The sequence below is a fragment of the Hippopotamus amphibius genome, chromosome 17, assembly GCF_030028045.1.
Source record: "Hippopotamus amphibius kiboko isolate mHipAmp2 chromosome 17, mHipAmp2.hap2, whole genome shotgun sequence".
Classification (NCBI taxonomy): Eukaryota; Metazoa; Chordata; class Mammalia; order Artiodactyla; family Hippopotamidae; genus Hippopotamus; species Hippopotamus amphibius.
Window position 1 is genome coordinate 23416316 of NC_080202.1, and position 20288 is coordinate 23436603.

General features: G+C 33.6%; 1 protein-coding gene across 9 annotated transcripts in view; it reads left to right on the plus strand.

Annotated features, from left to right (window-relative positions):
• Window positions 1–20288, plus strand: part of BCAS3 (BCAS3 microtubule associated cell migration factor) — a 546169-nt gene that overhangs the window by 154896 nt on the left and 370985 nt on the right. For all 9 annotated transcript variants that reach the window (XM_057713964.1, XM_057713962.1, XM_057713969.1 and 6 more), the window contains 2 exons: window positions 1189–1359; window positions 12770–12863. In XM_057713964.1, coding sequence (XP_057569947.1) covers window positions 1189–1359; window positions 12770–12863 — 265 coding nt within the window. The remainder of the gene's footprint in view (window positions 1–1188; window positions 1360–12769; window positions 12864–20288) is intronic.

The window sequence follows — 20288 nt, forward strand, 5'->3', positions numbered from 1 at the left end:
TTTTAATAAAAACTTCTCCTCACAATATGAGGATGTGTGTCTATTATATCATACATAATTTTTGATGTGTCCATGTAATCTAGACAACTTATTTTGGCTCTAATGATTAGATATGCTGATGTGTTTCTGAATCACATGATTTTCTCTTTGTTTTTGCTTTCTTCCCTTTCAGACATAAAGAAAAAACCCTGTTACTTAACATGATTGTTTGTTAATGGTTATAAGATAATCAGATGAGATTCACATGAAAGAAAAGATACTCACACATGAGTTAGTTTTATCTGTTTGGTTTTTTTTCCCCCTTTTATTTATTTATTTATTATTATTTTTGGGGGGTACACCAAGTTCAATCATTTGTTTTTATACACATATCCCCATATTCCCTCCCTCCCTCCCTCGACTCCCCCCCACCCTCCCTGTCCCACATCTGTTTGTTTTTAATGAAGTGAAACTAAAATGTAATTATGAAACTAAAATGTAATTATTAAACTTCAGTTAAGTTGTCTTTAATTGAAATAATATATTAGAAGCATTACATTAAATTTTCTTTTACCAGAGAGAAAAGAATCTTCTTAGATTCTTTTATATGATATTTCATATAAATTTTATATGATATTTCATTCACCTAGTAGTAAGTATCTTAGATGGAGACCATATTTTCTACATGCCAAATCTTGATGTAAATTATTATATAACATCATATTATAGATTTAATTTGAAATCAGTCATTTTCACATATGGATTCTACCAGTATCTCAGTCTTTTTCATGCTAAAAAGTTGACTGAAAATTAGATTTATACTGTTTAAAAAATAGAACATCATAGTTCCTACTTCTTAATATTTCACATATTTTAAGTTATGCATTGAGGAGAGGGCAAAAATAAGTATTTTTAATAAAAATATAATTGTTTCCTCATGTGAAACAAACTCTAATTATTTACCTATGGCATTATTCTCACCATGCTGACTTCAAGGAATCTACTGATACCATTCTCTCAAGCTAATACTAATTTTCTAACTAAAATTTAAGATTGTATAAAAAGTCAGACTGAATTTCTGTGACAGTGCGCTGCTACATATAAGCTTGTTAGAGAATAAAGAATTTAATGTGAATTAACAGAACACATATTTCTATTTAGAGTCCAAATACTGATGTGAAGTCATACGTTTTACCTTTCATTGTATAGACATTGAAAACTGGCCTGACAATGGTTGGGAAAGTGGTGACTCAGCTGACAGGCACGCTGCCTTCAGGTGTGACAGAAGATGATGTTGCCATCCATAGTAATTCAAGGCGGAGTCCTCTGGTCCCAGGCATCATCACAGTAATCGACACTGAAACAGTTGGAGAGGGCCAGGTAAGAACTTGTGACACGTGTAATGTTCATTTTGTGCAGAAGATGGAGCGACTAAGAATATCATTTGGGATCAAGATCATACAGATTGTATTTGGCCTTGGAGATGTGTTAATTTGGAATTGTAGAAAATTAAGGTTTAAAATTTTGTTTTTTTCAAAAAATGATGAGTAATTATTGTACAACACAGGGAATATAGCCAATATTTTATAATAACTATAAATGGCATAGAACGTTTTAAAAAATGATGAGTAACATGTTAAAACCTATTATTTCAAGCATTGTTAATGTATCAAACCTGAAGGTAGAATTGAGGTTCTATAGAATTCTCTTGTTATCTCTTCATTAGGACATTTGTTCCATAAATAAATAATTATATATCTCTTTTATACTGTTTAATGCTTTCTTTTTTTAAATGACACTTGTTTTAACTTAAATCAGATTAATTATGACTAATTACAATGATTATAAATGACAATAATGTTAATAAATTTTATTAAAAATTTTATTACAGGTACTTCCTTATAAATATGAAAAAATACACAAAATCTTAAATAGTGTATTAGAATACATAAATGGTAATAGCTTTTTATAAGATCTTATAGCTTCACATAAAACAAATTTTTATAGGCTAGGTCTAGAAAACATTTAGGAGTGCTTATAAACGTGGAAAAATATGATCTATGCATGTAAGTCTTGCTAGAAAGAAACCAGTTGGGTTTTGTTTTTTCTCCCTCATGCACTCATAAGCAGTATTTTCTTTTGAATCATAGTTATGAATTTTTTTTTAAGATTTTTTTTTTAATGTGGACCATTTTTTAAGTCTTTGAATTTGTTACAGTATTGCTTCTGTTTTATGTTTTGGTTTTTTGGCCATGGGGCATGTGGGATCTTAGCTCCCTGACCAGGGATCGAACCTGTACCCCCTGCATAGGAAGAGGGGGTCTCAAACACTGGACCACCAGGGAAGTCCCCATAGTCATGAATTTTAAAATACCTTTCTGAAAGGAAGGTAATTTTAATAGTTTGTGATCCTTGCTATAAATACACAATCTAAAATTGATTTCTAGAATGAGATAGGAGTAGAGCAGGATTTGGAAATAGAAATTATTTTAATTTTATATGTAATTTATATTTAATTCTATTTTCAGAACATAATTATGTGAGCCATTAAAATATTAACCCCAAATATTGCATGTTCTTTTGAGAAAATCAGTTTCTAGTATATATGGTTCTACATGTTGATGAAAGATTACATTTGGCTGGTACTCATATACTAATATACTAATTCCTATAGTAAGATCAAGTGGCATTTGAAAAAAATATGGATTGTGCTTCAATTAAAACATGCAAAAAAATCTTTCAAATTCTGGGTTACTGAATCTATTATATTTTATTTAAAATCTGAAAAATATAATTCTCTGCGTTTCCCATCTTAACTTTGTGGTTAACCAAATATGTTACAGGCTTGTATATCCTGTTTAAAACTCTTTTTAATGAAGTGCTAGCAAACTTTTCAGTTGACTGTAATGACTTTTTTTTTAAGTTGTGTTAATTAGCTCGAGTTGATAGACACATACAGATGTTCTCTTTTTAAACTGGAATTAAATATATAAACCCTTAGTGTTTTATGAGTGTTAAAGTAAAAAATATTTTCTTTTGTCCTTTGATTCTTAATTCATTCACCTCCAAGGCCACCCACATTTACTGAGTACTAACAACCCTCCTCAGCATTGTCTAGTTTGGTGCGTGTACGTTAAGTCTGTTAAACATCTAGCATTTGTTGACATACTGATTTGCGGTGATTTAAAAGTCGAAAATGTTATCTCTTATTTTTGATGAAATAGAGCTATAACTCATTAATTTATGTAATGCATAAAAAGAAAAATTTAAAGTAATGTATATGAAAAGCATAGCATTAGGTCTTGTGTTTTCAAATGTGGTTTGTTTGGTTCCCCCCCCGCCCCCCCACCCCAGTTCTTTATTAACTTTTTATAACTTTTAATTGGAATTCTCACATTTGATATATGGAAATGGACGGTAGATTGTACAAAAGTTCATTTTTCTGTGATAAGTGCATTGTTAACACTGGAAACAAGTAAAATTATTCATTAGGAAATAAGAATCATAGAAGTGTTAGCTTTTAAAAGTTAAAGAAGTGGCAGTGTTGCTCAACCTGAAAAATTTTATCTTTTCTATAATTTGTTGGGAGCATAATCTCTTTTCGTTCCTACTTGTAACGTACTCTGAAATTTTGATTGATTTAAAAATTCTGTTAAAAGATAGGAAATAAAAATAAGTTGCTATGTGCATTTTTACGGAATTATAAATATTTTTTAAGCAGTAAGATTTCCACAGTATAATACTGTCTTCCTTTCTTTTATTAAAGTGAATCTGTTTTTTGTCAAGAAGACATTTTTGTCTCTGATAAATAGTTCAGTTGAAGAACAGAGCTGTTTTTAGGTTATGCTGGATTGTATTAAAAAGACTGCAGTGGTTAATGTCATGGATTTATCACTTTTAGCCCTTTCCCACTGATGTTTGACCTTAGCTGTAGTGTTTTCTTCTTGTCCATATAACATATCAGGACATTATGTTCACTTTTGCTGTTTAAATCCATTGAGCCTTTAATAAAGATGTTTTCATGTTTACAGGGATAGTGGCTAAAATTTGATTCACCATCTTTCTGATGCTAAATTGATTAGTTTGATTTGATGGTGACAGGATCACTGTATGGTAACTGCATTAAAGGGGAATGGATTTGGTGGACTTTGTCCATTTTTGTCTGTGTTACTTTCATGTTTTATTTAAAAGCATTTTATGGCTAGGATAAGTTAAGCAGTATAATTTGCCTTTGTAAATGTATATAATTTAAGTTAGCAAGGTGGCAAAATCTCTAATCAAAGAAAAACATGCCAGAATGATGACATAAACTAGAGCTGTTTCTTGCCCTGAGTGCAAATGCAAGGGTTATTCATAATAATTTGATGGTTCCTGTGGTGTTCGTCTATCTTTTTTGTTCATATGATAAAGCCTTATCTACCTTGGATCAATTAAAGTGCTTTGCTTTGTTTTAATAAGCTCAAGTTGTTACTACACATACTTGGGGGTTTAGCCTGTTTAGTTAAGCAGTGAGTACAAATGACATGTTTTCGGACAGCTGTGTTGGGACATCTCTGGTACTGACTTGATATTGATGTGTAGGCAAGGTAATGTCGCATGGAGAGAATCTGTACAAAAGTATTTGTTTGTTATATTTGTGAAACTCATAAAGAGAAGATTCAGAGAATCCTATATAGTGTCATGAGGTTTTGGTATTCACCACAATTAATGAGCCTTTTTGCTGGATGGCTTCTGTGTTATTAACATCAAATAGAGTACTCAATACTAATTGTATTAGAAAGAGAGGTATAGGGTTATAACATATGAAAGGAAAGGGAATTGTATAAGATCAAGTTAAAATAGCATAACGGGCAAAGGACAAAATATTTCACAGAAAAAATAAAATACATACAAATGGTATAAAATCTATAGACTTGTTATAAGAGAAAGACAAAACTACACTAAGGTACCACTTATCACCCATTAGCATGAGAGAAATTAAAAAGCTTGCAGTATACTCTACATTTTTTAAATACTCTTAAAAAAATATTTATGTATTATTTATTTGGCCGCACTGGGTCTTTTTTGCTGCATGTGAGACCTTTAGTTGCGGCATGTGAACTCTTAGTTGTGGCATGTGGGATCTAGTTCCCTGACTAGGGATCAAACCCAGGCCCCCTGCATTGGGAGTGTGGAGTCTTAGCCACTGGACACCGGGGAAGTCCCTGCTCTACACTTTTAACTTTTAATTTTGAAATACTTGTAGACTCATGGTAAGCTGCAGATATATCCATGTGCCCTTCACGCAATTTCCTCCAACTTCCCCCAAACTGTGACATCTTATATAGCTGTCGTAAAATATCAAAACCAGAATATTGACAATGGCACTTTACTGTTAACTAGGCTACAGACCATATTCAGCTCTCACCATTTGTTTTACCTGCATTCATTTGTGTGTGTATCTAGAATATTGAAAGAACTCCTGTGACTGGATGATAAAAAGATAAATAGCCTTATTTTAAAATGATCAAAGACACCTTTGAACAGACACCTTTCTGAAAATGAGGTACCAATGGCCAGTAAGCAGAAATGAGAGCCCTGGTACACTGCTGGTGGGAATGTAAAACAGTGCAGCTGGTTTGGAAGAGTTACTGTTTCACTCGGCAGTTTATCTCCTAAGAGAATTGCTCTTAGGAGGTATGTAACCAAAAGAAATGAAAATATACGTTTGTGTAAAAACTTGCACGTGAATGTTCATAGCAGCATTATTCATTACAGCCAGAAAATAGGAACAGCCCAAATGTACATCAACTAATAAATGGATGGTTAAGTAAAATGTGGTATAAACATACAATGTGATATTATTTAGCAATAAAAAGAAGTACTGATTCATGCTACAAAATGAATGAACCTTGAAAATATTATGCTTAGTGAAAGAAGCTAGTCACAAAAGAACACATATTGTATGAATCTGATTATATGAAATGTCCAGAATAGGCAAATCTGTGTAGAGAGAAAATAGATTGGTTGCCTAGGGCTTGGAGTTTGCAGGGAATGACATAGTGCGGAGTGACTGTTAAGGGTTATGCAGTTTCTTTTGGGTGATGAAAGTGTTCTAAAAGTGATTGTCATAATGGTTGCACAACTCTGTGAATATACCATATATCCTAAGGCAGTCCCTTAGTATGTTTAGCAAACTTGGCTTAACACACTTTCCTGGAGACTGCTCCTATAAGAATTCTTTCCTTTTTCTTGTTTTCTTCACCTAACATTTTTGAAAGTCAAATGGAAGAATGGAAAAGAGAGATGAAAGAAATAATTTATAATACATGCTTCCCCCCACGTGGTAAAATGTACATAATGTAAAATTTGCCATTTAGCCATTTTAAAGTTTACAATTCAGTGGTATTAAGTACGTTCACAGTGTTGTATAACCATTGCTGTTATCCATGTCCATAACTTTTCATCATCTGTTCCCATTAAATAACATCTCCCCATCCCCCTGTTCTCACATTCTTTGGCAACCACCATTCTAATTTCTGTCTCTGATAGATTGCCCATAATTCGAAAGACATATAATACAAAATATTGGAAGGGGTGTGGAGAGATGAAACTTTATACTTTACTCATGGACATATGAAAGTATCCACTTTGGAAAACAGTTTTGCTGTTTTTTAAAAAGTTCAGTATACATTTACCATGTGACTGAGCAAATCCACTTAAAGGTATCTCCCCAAGAGAAATAAAAACGTTTGCAAAAAAGATGTGCATACAGATATTCATAACAGCACTGTGCATAATAGCAACCAATGGGAAATAGTCCAAACTGCCAAAAATTTGGTTAGTGAATCCACACGTTGTGGTTCCTCCACACAGTGGAATACAAGTAAGCAATACAAAGAAATGAATAATACGTGAAACAACATGGCTGAACAAAAAAATTATATAAGTGAAGAAATCGCATGATTCTATTTATTTGGAAATTTTGGAAAGTTTTTAGCAATGCACAAGAGATGAAATATACACTAGAGATTGTCTGGGACTTGTGGTTGGTGTTCTACTGTAAAGTTGTCATAAAGAAATTTTGGGGGTGTTGGAAGTATTCTAAATCTAGAGTGTGGTAATGGTTATACAACTATATAAATTTACTAAGCATTATCCACTTATATGGGGTGAATTACATGTATACATTTAGTGATAATTGGGGAATGACTGCCAGCTATGATGAAGTGAAGAGATAAGCAAATCTTTTTGCCAGATAATAAGTACATTACTGGACAGAATTTTCAAAAATAACTATTTGGGGAACTTCCGAAATTGACCAAAAAGCTAAAAAAGAAGTGACAAGCATGAATTCCTGCTGCTCTGGTCTGTATCTGCCAGGAGCTTAGTAAGTGTGGTAGTTGAACCAGGGCAGAGTGGGCTGTATAAGCAAGCAGTTTCCCTGTTAGAGGGTGGATTTACTTGATGTGCAGTAGAAGGTTAAAACCCAAGCTCATCAGTGTTTTCATTAAAGTTAGTAAAATTGGTGGGTGATGAATAGGGATAACGTGCAGCTCTGGTAGCCTGAGCTTGCAGTTCAGTTTGGGGCCAATTTGAAGAACAGAGAGGAAGAAGTGATAAAATATAAACAGTCTCAGAGACCTTTGGGATTACATCAAGCATACCAGCATATGTGTCATTGGAAGATTGTTTTAGGGAATAATGATGTTTCTTATTTGATAACTCACATGACAATAATAGCACAAAGGAGTGGGAGAGGAAATGGATCTATATTGGACAAGAAGCTATAATTTATTGCAATTGAGTCTGGCGTTAACCTATAATCTTATTGTCTATATAGCAACTTACAACCTCTACAGCAACCACTAAGAAATTACTGCAAAAAATTAACAGAAGATAAAAATAGTACAAATAATTGTTTAACACAAAGGAAGATCAGAGCAACAACAAACACCTGAGACAAAAATAAATGGAAAATGGTAGACCTAAATCCAATTATGTGCGTAATTATATTAACTATAAATGGACTCAGGTTAAAAGACAGTGATTGTCAGACCAGAATCACTTTAGATTCAAAGACCTAATTGGCTGAAGTAAAAGGATGGAAGAAATGTACCATGCAAACAATAACCATAATAGAATTGGAGAGGCTATATTAATATCAGATAAAAGACTTTAAGTCAAGATATACTGCCAGAGAAAAAGAGGGATGTTTCATAATGATGAGGGTCAATGTAACAGGAAGATAAAACAATTAATAATGTAGAAACACCTAACAACATAGTGCAACAAACATTAAGCAAAATTTGACAGTTGGAAAGAAGAAATTCTAGCTAATGTTCACAGTATGAGGTTTAAATACTGTGCTTTAATAATTGATGGAAAAACTATACAGAAAATGTTTATAGATTTAGAAGACTTGATTAACACTGTCAATCAGCATGACCTAAAACTCCCTCTAAAACCTACAGACTTCACATTTTTTCAATAACATCGGGAACATTCACCAAGTTAGACCATATGATTGGCTATAGAAAAAGCTAAAGAATGGAAATCAATAATAGAATGAAATTATGAAATGACAGACTCTCAAGGAAATTAGAAAATACTTCGCATGCAATGAACATAGAAATAGAACCTATCAGAAATTATAATTGCACTATATTATTGCATAATGGGAAAATCATAGCTTTAAATGCTTATAGTAGAAAAGAAAAATGGTCCTAAAGTAATAATCTTAGCCCTCCATTAAGAGATTTCAAAAACAGCAAATTATAACCAAAGCAAGACAAATGAAGTAAATAATAGAAATATGATCAGAAGTCAACAAAATAGCAGTGAAATGATGGGGAAAATCCAAAACTGGTTCTTTGAAAAGATTAACAGAGTTGATTAATCTTATGGTATAGCAAATGGGATTTTCTTAATTTCCTTTTTAATTTGGTCTTTGTTAGTTTATAGAAAAGAAACTGATTTTGAGTGTTAATTTTGTATCCTGCAATTTGGTTGAATATTTTTGTGTGTATGTGTGTAATCTATACAATCTATTAGAGAGGTAATTTTCTTTTCCAATTTGTATGCCTTGTATCGCCCCCTTTTGATCGGTTGCTATGACTAGACCTTATAGCACTGTGCTGAGTAGTAGTGCTGAGAGTGGGCATCCTTGCCTTTTTATGGATTTTGGAGGAAAAGCTTTCAGTCTTGTCCCATTGTGTGTAATGTTAGCTTTGAACTCTGCATATGTGACTTGTATTATATTGAGGTAGCTTCCATGTATTCCTAGTTTGTTGAGTGTTTTTATCATGAAAGTGGTTGAATTTTGTCAAGTGCGTTTTCTGCATTGATTGAGATGATCATGTGGTTTTTGTTATTCAGTTTGTTAATTTGGCATTTTACATTAATTGATGTAATTAATGTAATTGAACTATCCTTATATTCCAAGTATAAATCTCACTTTTCTTGATGTGTGATCCTTTTAATGTGTTGAATTTGGTCTGATCCTGTTTTCTTTTAGATTTTTGCATCATTATTCGTCAGAGATATTGATTTGTAGTTTTCTTTTTGTCTTTCTCTTGTTTTGTATCAAGGCAATGAGGACAATCATAGAAATATCTCCTAATCTTTTTAGTTCTGTCACATCAGTTTTAATGGCTCCTCTTTCATTTCTAATTTTAGCTATTTGAATTTTTTCTCTTTTTTTGTTAGTCTAATTAAGGGTTTGTCAATTTTGTTGATTTTTTTTTTAAGAAAACAAACTGTTAGGGATACACTTAACCAAGGAGGCGAAAGACTTGTACACAAACTATAATACGTTTTTAAAAGAAGTGAAAGAAGATACAAGAAAGTGGAAAGAAGATACAAGAAAGTGGAAAGACATCTCGTGCTTGTGGATTTTAAGACTTAATGTTGTTAAAATATCTACAGCACCCAATATGATATTAAATACAATACCTATCAAAATCTCTATATGACATTTTGTGGCAGTAATAGAAAAAAAACCATCCTGATATTCTTATGGACCCTGGAAAGCTGAAACAATCTTGGGGGAAAAAAAACACTGCCTCATTTCAAATCACATTGCAAAGCAATGGTAATTAAGATGATGTGATAATGGCATAAAGATAGATACGTAAACCAATGGAACAGAATAGGGAGTACAGAAATAAGCCGATTCATATGCATCCAGGAGATTTTTGACAAGGTTGGAAAAAACTACACTGTGGAAACAACAGTCTCTTCAACAAATGAGGTTGGGAAAACTGGATAGCTACATGCAAGAGAATGAAGTTGGACCCTTACCTTATACCATATACAAACATGATTATAGATTATAGACCCAGCCATTAGATTGAAAAATATTAAACTCTTACAAGGAAACATAGGACCAGGCAATGATTTCTTGGATATAACATCAAAAGCACAGGTAACAAAATAAAAAATAGGCAAATGGAAGTAAGTCAAACTTTAAAACTTCTATGCCTGAAAGGAAACATTCAACCAAGTGAAAAGGCAACCTGTGGAGTGGGAGAAAATCATTGTAGGTCATATGTCTGATAAAGAGTTCATATATAGTATAAATAAGGAATTTCTACAACTCAATAAAAAATGATAACACAATTAACAAATGGGCATAGGACTTGAATGAATAGACACTTCTCCAAAGAAGATGTAGGGATGTCCAATAAGCATATGAAATATCACCTCCCACCTATCAGGATGACCGCTGTCAACAAAACAGAAGATCACAGTGTTGTCAAAGATGGGGAGAAGTTGGAACCCCTGTGAGCTTTTGGTGGGAATGTAAAATGATGTAGCAATTATGGAAATCAGTATGAAAGTTTCTCAGAAAATTAAAACTAGAATTATCATGTGATCCAGTAATCCCACGTCTGTGTTTATATGCACAGTAATTCAGAGCAGGATCTTGAAGAGATATTTACACACCCGTGTTCATTGTAACATCCTTCACGGTACTCAGGAGGTGGAAGCAATCCAAATGTCCATAGCCAGATAAATGGATAAAGAGAAATGTGGTATATACATACAGGGTAATAATATTACACAGCCTTAAAAAAGGAAATCTTTTTACACGTTACAGTGTGGTTGAACCTTGAGAGCATCATGCTAAGGGAAAGAAGCCAGTCACAAAAGTACGAATATTAAATTCTTTTTATTTTGACTATCTAAAGTAGTCAAAATCATAGAAACAAAGTTGAAAGGTGGTTACTAAGGGTGGGAGGAGGGAGGAGGAAGAATCAGTGTTTCGTGGGTATGGAAGTTTTGCAAGATGAAAAAGTTCTAGAAATCTTTTGGACAACAATGTGAATATACTTAACAGTACTGAACTGAATACTTAAAAGTGGTTAACGTGGTAAGAAAAAAAAAGATCTACAGACAAAAGATTGATAAGTCTGCAGCTTAACTGAGTTGCAAGTTCTAGCCAGAAAAATAAGGCAAGAAAATGAAAGCATCAAGATAGGAAAGGATGACAAATCAGACGTTTCGCTTTAACGGATTGTAATGGTTGTGGTACTGTATAAAATCATTGAATTGTAAACATAAAATAAGTGACTCTTATGGAATGTAAATTATACCTCTGTAAATCTTTTTACTCTAAAAGAAAAATTAACCTTGCCAGTGTAGCACTACTTCCTGGATTAGTTCAGATTAAATTCTTTATGTTGATCATGATCTAATATTGGTAGAATAGGTTTTCCCTTTGCAGCATTAGATATATAAAACTTTTTTGTTTCTTGAGTTAATTACTTGCTTTGTAAAATGAATACGTGTTATTTTTAAACTTTTTTCCCTGGGGATCATTGAACAGTGCACTCACAGTGGGCAAATTTTATGGAATTTAAATTGTATTTCAGTACACATACAGTAAGAAAATTAAGGGGAATAAATTTGAGATACAAAACTGCCTGTTCTCATATACTTTTTTTTTTTTAAGTTTATTTATTAATTTATTATTTATTTATTTACTGGCTGTGTTGGGTCTTTGTTGCTGCACACGGGCTTTCTTTAGTTGCGGTGAGCATAGGCTACCCTTCATTGTGGTAGGTGGGCTCCTCATTGCCGTGGCTTCTCTTGTTGTGGAGAATGGGCTCCGACACGTGGGCTTCAGTAGTTGTGGCATGCGGGCTCAATAGCTGTGGCTCACGGGCTTAGTTGCTCCGCAGCATGTGGGATATTCCCGGAGCAGGGCTCGAACCTGTGTCCCCTGCACTGGCAGGTGGACTCCTGACCACTGTGCCACCTAGGAAGCCCTGTTCTCATATACTTTTGCTTGGTTATTATTTTCAACAAAGTGATGTGTCCATCTAAAAATGAGGAGTTAAAGACCAGAACTTTGTACTTTAAGTAAAAAACGTTTGGGTGGTTCCTCTAATATATGGCTGTTTGTGTTTAACTTACGTTGTTTTTCGCTGTTCTGTTCCAGTCACGGGCAAGAGTTTTTCAGCAGGCCATACCACAATAAGAACCCTTGTTCCTGTTCTTAGATAAAGTTCTGCGTAGGTGATTTTATGCTTTTTGTTTTTATCTGAACCTACGCTTCAAGAAATGATTGCCTCTGTCCTCTACAGTCAAGTCAACCAGCTGTTTTTAGAGGTTCTATGATTGATCTGCTGGGAGCATGCTACATCTTTTCCTGATTTCTGAAGTGGCATTCTCACCTTATATTACCAAGAATAATCTTCAGATGTAGTGGACGCAGGTTGTTTGGTCAGGGATGCTGTGGTGTAGCTGTGTATATCTTCAAACTCGGATTGGTTAACTGCCATTTGCCTTCTTCCTTTTTGTACAGGTGCTTGTGAGCGAGGATTCTGACAGTGATGGCATTGTGGCCCATTTCCCTGCTCATGAAAAACCAGTGTGCTGTATGGCTTTTAATACAAGCGGTACGTCCTCCCCCATTTATGTTATGGGTTTTCCAACCAATTTTTTGGAAAGGGATAATTTGAAGTATATGTTAGTGTATGTAAGTAAGTAGTTTACAGTAAGTGGTATTGAATGCATGAATTTATAGTAAAAATTTAGAAACCCTCTAAAGGTTAGTTTTACTCTGAGTCAAGTTATGGTTGACTACTATCAGTAGATAAATAATAGTAGGTAAATAGTGCTATTGAATTGCATTAATTTCTGTATTATACATGAGACAAGAACTTCAATATTCAAAACTACATATGTATGTGAATGGCATTTTCTCTGCAACTTCAAGTTTCTTTTTAACAGTACAGTGACAGATGTACTGTAACCTTGATTAAACAGGTCTTCACATTTTAATATAATGTGTGTGTGTGTGTGTATGTGTGTGTATTTTGCTAAACTGTTTGAATGTAAGTTACATATGTGATGACATTTCACCCACTACAAATTAAGCATGCATTTTCTAAGAATAAGGCCCTTGTACATAATCAGATATTATATTCAGAAAAGTAACACATTATATTATCTAATACCCAAGTCATAATTTAAAATTTCTCAACTGTCTCAAAAATGGGTTCTCTAACTGCTTCAAGTCAAGGTCTAATTGAAGTTCACTTCTTACATTTTATTATGTCTCTTTAGCTCCTTTTAATGCAATTTATAACTTTCACCTTTCCCCCCCTAAATTGCAGTGTCCAGACTAGTTATCTTATCCAAATTCTGCATTGTCACATATTTTTTCATTATAATAATGTTTTCCTTATTCCCTAAAAGGCTTTTAAATACATTCAGGCCTAAAGGGTTTTTTTTCCCCCCAACTTCCTAAGTATTGCTGTCTACATCATTTCATCCCAGCAGGAGACACATTGTATCAGGCTGTCTTGCAGTTTGTGATACTATCCTTGATTACATGACTAAGTTAGTGGCCCATCAAATGTCTACATTTTGGAAACAGGTTGTCTTGTGGAGATTAGCCAGTGCAAAGCATTATTTTGGCCTCATTTCTGAAACAACTTTTTACTAAATAGTTTTGTTACATTGAAGGCTATAGAATAGTGATTTTTCTGATTCTATCATGTTTTCAGCATTCCTTAACTGCTGTTATTATATTTAAAAAAATTTTTTCTCTCATCACCCAGAAATCAACAATAGTGTTCCTGTATGTAAAAGGCAGAGTAAATATGTAATACTTGATCTTTAATTACCAATTTTGGTAGTTAGGAATTGGTTTAATACTTCCAGTGGTGGAATTCCACTCCAGTGGACTTATTTTTAAGATACTTTGATTATGAATAAAAGATAAAATTGGTCTTTTGCTTTCAGAGCTGAAGTAGTTTTCATAAGTTTGCAATCTTTTCCTTGCATGGTGGGTCTGAAGAGACTGCCGTTTTTATCTTATTCTGCAGAATATTTGTTAAAACTGATGGAAAGACCCATCTTTCCCCCCCTTCTTTTCGTCTTTTCAGATAAAGAATGATGGTAAGAGGATAAAATGAAGTATTTTGAATAATCTTCCTCCTGTTATCTTAATTAGTCATTTTCAATAGAGAGGAAGATTTTGTAGTGCTTGTTGATCAGTAGGGTTGTTTTAATTACTGAAGACAAAGATTCATCGAAATGCTCTGCGTGTTGTGGGAGTTAAGTTAAATTTGAAGAAACGGTATGGAAGTTCTGTCACTTACACACTCCACTCGGAGTAACCATGACTTATTTTGATAGTCTATCTGTTATGTCAAATCTGCTTTGTATTAATGTATATTTCATAGTGCCATAGTTAGGGTGCTTCAGGCGTTTGAAGCTGTGTTTTTTCCTGTCTATGAATTTCCATTATTATAAGAACGTCTTTTATGACTTGAGTGTTGTAGTTACCTCTATCATTGTGTAGCAGTTAGTTCTAGCAAACCATACATTTCTGTGATTTCATAGTTTTGTTCTGCATTTGTCATTTGATTTCTGTTTCAACTCCCAAATGTGTATTTTCATAAGATTGAAGTTTTTTATGTTTTATACTTAGAATTTTATTTTACTTTTATTGAGGTATAGTTGATTTACAGTGTTTCAGGTGGACAGCAAAGTGATTCAGTTTTTTATATATAATATACAGATATATAATATATATATTCTTTTTTAGATTCTTTTCTATTGTAGGTAATTACAAGATATCAAATGTCGTTCTCTGTGCTGTACAGCAGGTCCTATACTTCTATACTTTTCTGTGTTCCTAGTGCATTAATTGTATAACTCTATAATACAATTTATCTTGCAGTAATGATTTCTTTAAATATTTGTTTCCCTTGCTAATTTCTCTATTCCAGTTTACATTAGGATTCACTCTTGGTGTTGTATATTCAATAGGTTTTGAGAACTATATAATGACATGTATCTGCCATTATAGTACTATACAGAATAGTTTCACTGTCATAACACTCCTCTTTGTCTGTTCATTTCTCCTTCCCTCAATTCCTGACAACCACTGATCTTTCTACTGTTTCCATAGTTTCAGAATGTCATATAGTTGGAATATTACAGTATGTAGCCATTTCAGATTGGCTTCTTTCACTTAATAATATGCATTTTTCTCCTCTGTGTGTTTTCATGCCTTAATTGCACATTTCTTTTTAGCACTGAATAATATTCTGTTATTTGGACATGTCTTACTTTATTTGCCATCTGTGTGTATTATTTATTGAGCTGTGTCTTTTGTCCATTTTTAACTGGTTTGTTCATTTTTTGATTGTTGAGTTTTAAGAGTTCTTTGTATATTTTGATAACAGTCCTGTATCAGATATGTGTTTTGTAAATATTTTCTCCTAGTCTGTGATTTGTCTTCTCATTCTCTTGAAATGGTTTTTGAAGACCAAAGTATTTATTTATTTATTTATTTATTTTAAGTGATTTATTTATTGGCTGCATTGGGTGTTCGTTGCCACGCACGGGCTTTCTCTAGTTGCAGCGAGCGGGGGCTACTCTTCATTGTGGTGTGCGGGCTTCTCATTGTGGTGGCTCCTCTTGTTGCAGAGCATGGGCTCTAGGCAGGTGGGCTTCATTAGTTGTGGCACATGAGCTCAGTAGTTGTGGCTCTCGGGCTCTAGAGCGCAGGCTTAGTAGTTGTAGTGCACGGGCTTAGTTGCTCCGTGGCATGTGGGATCTTCCCAGCCCAGGGATCGAACCTGTGTCCCCTTGCATTAGCAGTAGGACTCTTAACCACTGTGCCACCAGGGAAGCCCAAGAAGTGTTTAATTTTAATGAAGTCCAACTTGTCAATTATTTCTTTGACAGATCTTTCCTTTGGTGTGTATGTAACACTTCAATACATATAAATTGACATTCTTGTCCTGCTGTATTCTTAATTCAATCTCACACCAAATCTTGTAATTTCTTGGAGGGAAGAGAATTTTATGAGAACTATTTTATGAGTTTTAGGATCTCTTACTCTTACATTTCTTCTTAAATCTAAAGTACAGCTTCTTAATCTGAGTCTGAGAGGTCCATGAGTAACATTTAGAAAGTATGTGAACTTAGAAAGGAAAAAAAATTACATCTTTATTTTCTTTAACCTGTAATGAAAATTTCTTTCACTTATGAATATGTACAATAAACCACTGAAATATTAGCTTGCTTGTGAGTTTGTGAGTATTGGAAATAATGGATATTTTCATATCATTTTGATGTTATTTATATAATTCTCTAAATAATGCTTATGGTTCAAAATCGTGGTAGAGCCTGTATTTTAACATATTAATAAAAAAGCACATACTCTACCACATGTCAGTTTTTATAACCATTAGTATTTTACTTTGTCTTTAAAAAAATATTCTGAGGAAGAGGTTCCTAGGCTTCACCGTATTGCCGTAAAGGTTCATGGCACTAAGATATTTATGAGCCCATTTATGCTTTCTATGATTTCACCTGTTTCGGCTGAACACATTGAAAGCTAGACTTCATCACGATGCCTCATTCAGTCCCTACCCATGGGGTCTGCTGGTGGAATAGGGACTTTTTTTTAAAAAAGGAGGACAGATCCTTTGGGATGTAAGGACAGAGTGCTAGGAGATGAATATTAACTTGGTCTTTTGCTTTTGAGGAAAGTGCTTCAAAAGGAAGTTAGTTCTAAACACGAACCAAAAGTTGATTAGGAAGTAATGATTCAGTGCCTGGTATATAAATTAATATTAGTTGAATGAATGAGGCAAGAAAAATATGGCATGTTTGACAGATTTTGAAGCAAAGGCTATACAGTAGACTCATCAGTTTATTACGTGGCAGATTTATTTTTGAATAAAAATTGTCATTTCTGCAAAATTTTATAAATGCTTTGTATCTGTTTAAAATTTTGCATTAAATGGAGGGTTCATAATTCAGCAAGCACTCACAAAATTGGTTTGCAAAATCTTTTATAGAAGCTGGTAGGCACAGATTTCATGCAGTTGCTTACAATTCATCTTAGTTATTTACTGTTCAGCTCTGAGTTTTTTTGCCATTCAGAGTATGACTTTTATTGCTTGAATACGAACAAGTATGTATATAAAATATACAGTTCTCAATGATTTGAAAGTATTGCTATTATTTTAGCTGTTCAGTAGCTGAACAGCTTCTTAGAGAAGGGCATTGGGCTCAGCTGTGCCTGCTAACTATTTTCCAGCTCCTATCACTAGGCGATATTTTATCTTGCTTGTCTAGTTTCTGTATCATATTTCTTGTTTTATCCTATCCTTTACGCTCTTTATTGAGACATACACACAGACATACGAAATATTTGAGGCAAGCAGTTTCTTTGCCATTTGTAAATACGTGAATACCTTAGTAGTCGTTATTTTTCCCCTGTAATTATTTGTGTAACACTTAAAAAATATTTTGGGGAGATCAAATTTAATTTCTATCAAAATTTAGGTTCTCTATAAATTTACTTGTAAGATGAGGCACTTTTCTGTTCTCTGGCCGAGTTATTTCTGTTAGCTTCTGAACTTTCATTAATTGCTGTTTTGTACAAAGGCATGTAATTTAAATGGACCTTGCCATAACACTTTTTTTTAAATTTAATTTAAACCTGCCCTTTTCGAAATATAACTTTGTAGATCCTCTAGTAATACCCCAGATTTTTCTTACATGTATCCAGTATGTATTTCAAAATTTATTTATATTCAACAGGTTTTAACCGACCCTCTAATAATTCTGTATTTGGTTAGAGGCCTTTTCCTTGGGTGTGTAATGTGGCCAATAATAGCAATAATGTTGTTGGAGTAGTTTTTATAGGCATAGGAAGTTCACTTAAAGAAAATAAGCGAAACAAAAGAAAAGTCGATTGCCTGTTTTTTTGCTTTTAAACTTAATTTTCTTTAACTAGTTTGCCTGTGTATATATCACTGTTATACTTTTATTTAGAGAGGCATATATTTAGATCACAAAATTAGTAAAATGTCCTGAACATCAGAAGTCAAAAACAAACCAGGAACATTGTCCACCTCCTGAGAAATTTTTAAAACAATGTACGTGATGGAATAAAACTGCAAAGTGAATTAAGCGAAAATGTAGGTTGTTTGACTGGGTGGCATGCAGTTCGGCCTTGTATGGGACCTATTCAGAAGAGAAATTAAGGGATACCATTAAACAGAGTTGTGAAACTTTTAGTTCAGCAGCTGCATTCAGTTTGTTTTTCAATTTCTCCTTCCCATTCTTGTTTATTAGCTGTGACTCTGAGTCCCGAATTAAAACAAATATTTTAATGGCAACATTTATGATTTGGTTAGAAGTGCCATAGAGGCCTCATGCTTAGATCTGGGCAGATTCAATATGGGTGGTGTAAGTGTGTTGGTTTCAATTATTTAGATATACAGTGAGTAACATTTTCTAGGGAACTTTTTTTAAAATTAATAAACTCTATTTTTTAGAGCAGTTTTAGGTCCACAGCAGAATTGAATAGAAAATACAGAGACCTCTCATATTCTACCTTCCCCCCTCCCCCCACACCCCCATGCTCACACCAACAGCCTCCCACATGATCCACATTCCACACCACAGTGATCATTTTCTTAGAATTGATGAGCCCATATTGACACATTATCAACCAAAGTCCATAGTTTACATTAGGGTTCACTCTTGGTGTTGTATTTTCTATGGGTTTTGACAAATTAATATTGACATGTACCCTCTATTATAGTATCATACAAAATAGTTTCAGTGTCTTAAATGTTTTTTATGAAATTTGGGACTTCTCAGTCATTATTTCTTTCTGCCTCTTTTCCCTTCTTCTTTCCTTCAGGGACTCCTGTAGATTCGCCTCCTCAGTGGTGTCCCACAGATCTCAGAGGCTCTGTTTGTTTTTCCTCATTCTTTTTTTGTCAAGCTGGATAATCTCAATTGATTTCTTCCTGCTATTCGAGCCCCTCTATTGAATTTTTCATTTCAGTTATTGTACTTTTCAACTCCAGATTGCTGTTTGTTTCTTTTTTATAACGTTACCTCTTTATTGATTTCACCTACTTAGTGAGACATTGTTCTCATACTTCCCTGTAATCCTCTAGACGTGGTTTCTCTGTATCCTTGCCAGCATTTGGTAGTCTCATCATTTTCTGTTTAGATAGATAGGCAGATAGATAGATGATAGATAGATAGATAGATAGATAGATAGATAGATAGATACTAGGTATAGGTCCTCTGTAAGATATGTGATGTGGAAATCTTTTTTCCCAGTGAGAAGTTTTTCCTTTTGTCCTTTTAATAGGGTATTTTGCAGAGCAAAAGTCTTTATTTTTTGTCAAATCCTTTTTTTTTTTTAATCTGTTTTTTTGTGTTCATGCCTAAGAAATATTTGCTACTCTGGGTGGGGCCCAATGATTTTCTTCTATGTTATTTCCCAACAATATTCTAGTTTTACATTCATATTTAAATTTATGATCCCCTTTGTGTTATTTTTTGTATAATGGATCAGGTTTAAGTCATGGTTTTTCCCTGTTCTTCGCTACTTCTTCATTTTTTCAAGATATTATCCTTCCTCTGTTGAATTACTTTTGTATTTTCCTCAATAGCGTACTTACTTGACTATTTCTGGTTTCTCTGATAAAAATTGCTTTTTTAAAGCATTTTTCTGATTGACAGTATCTGTATTTTGCCCATAATTTTGAGGAATATTTCAACTAGGTATGATAGTTTAATTTGTTGGTTATTTTTTCTTTCAGCAACTGTCAGCTCTCTTTCTTTATTCACAGCTTTTGGCATCATTAATCTTAATCCTCTTAATTAGTTGGGTACAGAGTTGTCCTTTGGTGGGGGCTGTATTCTAATCTGTTGCATCAGCTCAAATGGAGCCATTGAAAATTTTTTCAAAAAGTTACTGAGTTCTTCTTACCCTCACCTGCCTTGGACCCCTCTTCCTCCTGCTATGCTGCTCAAGGTGAGAG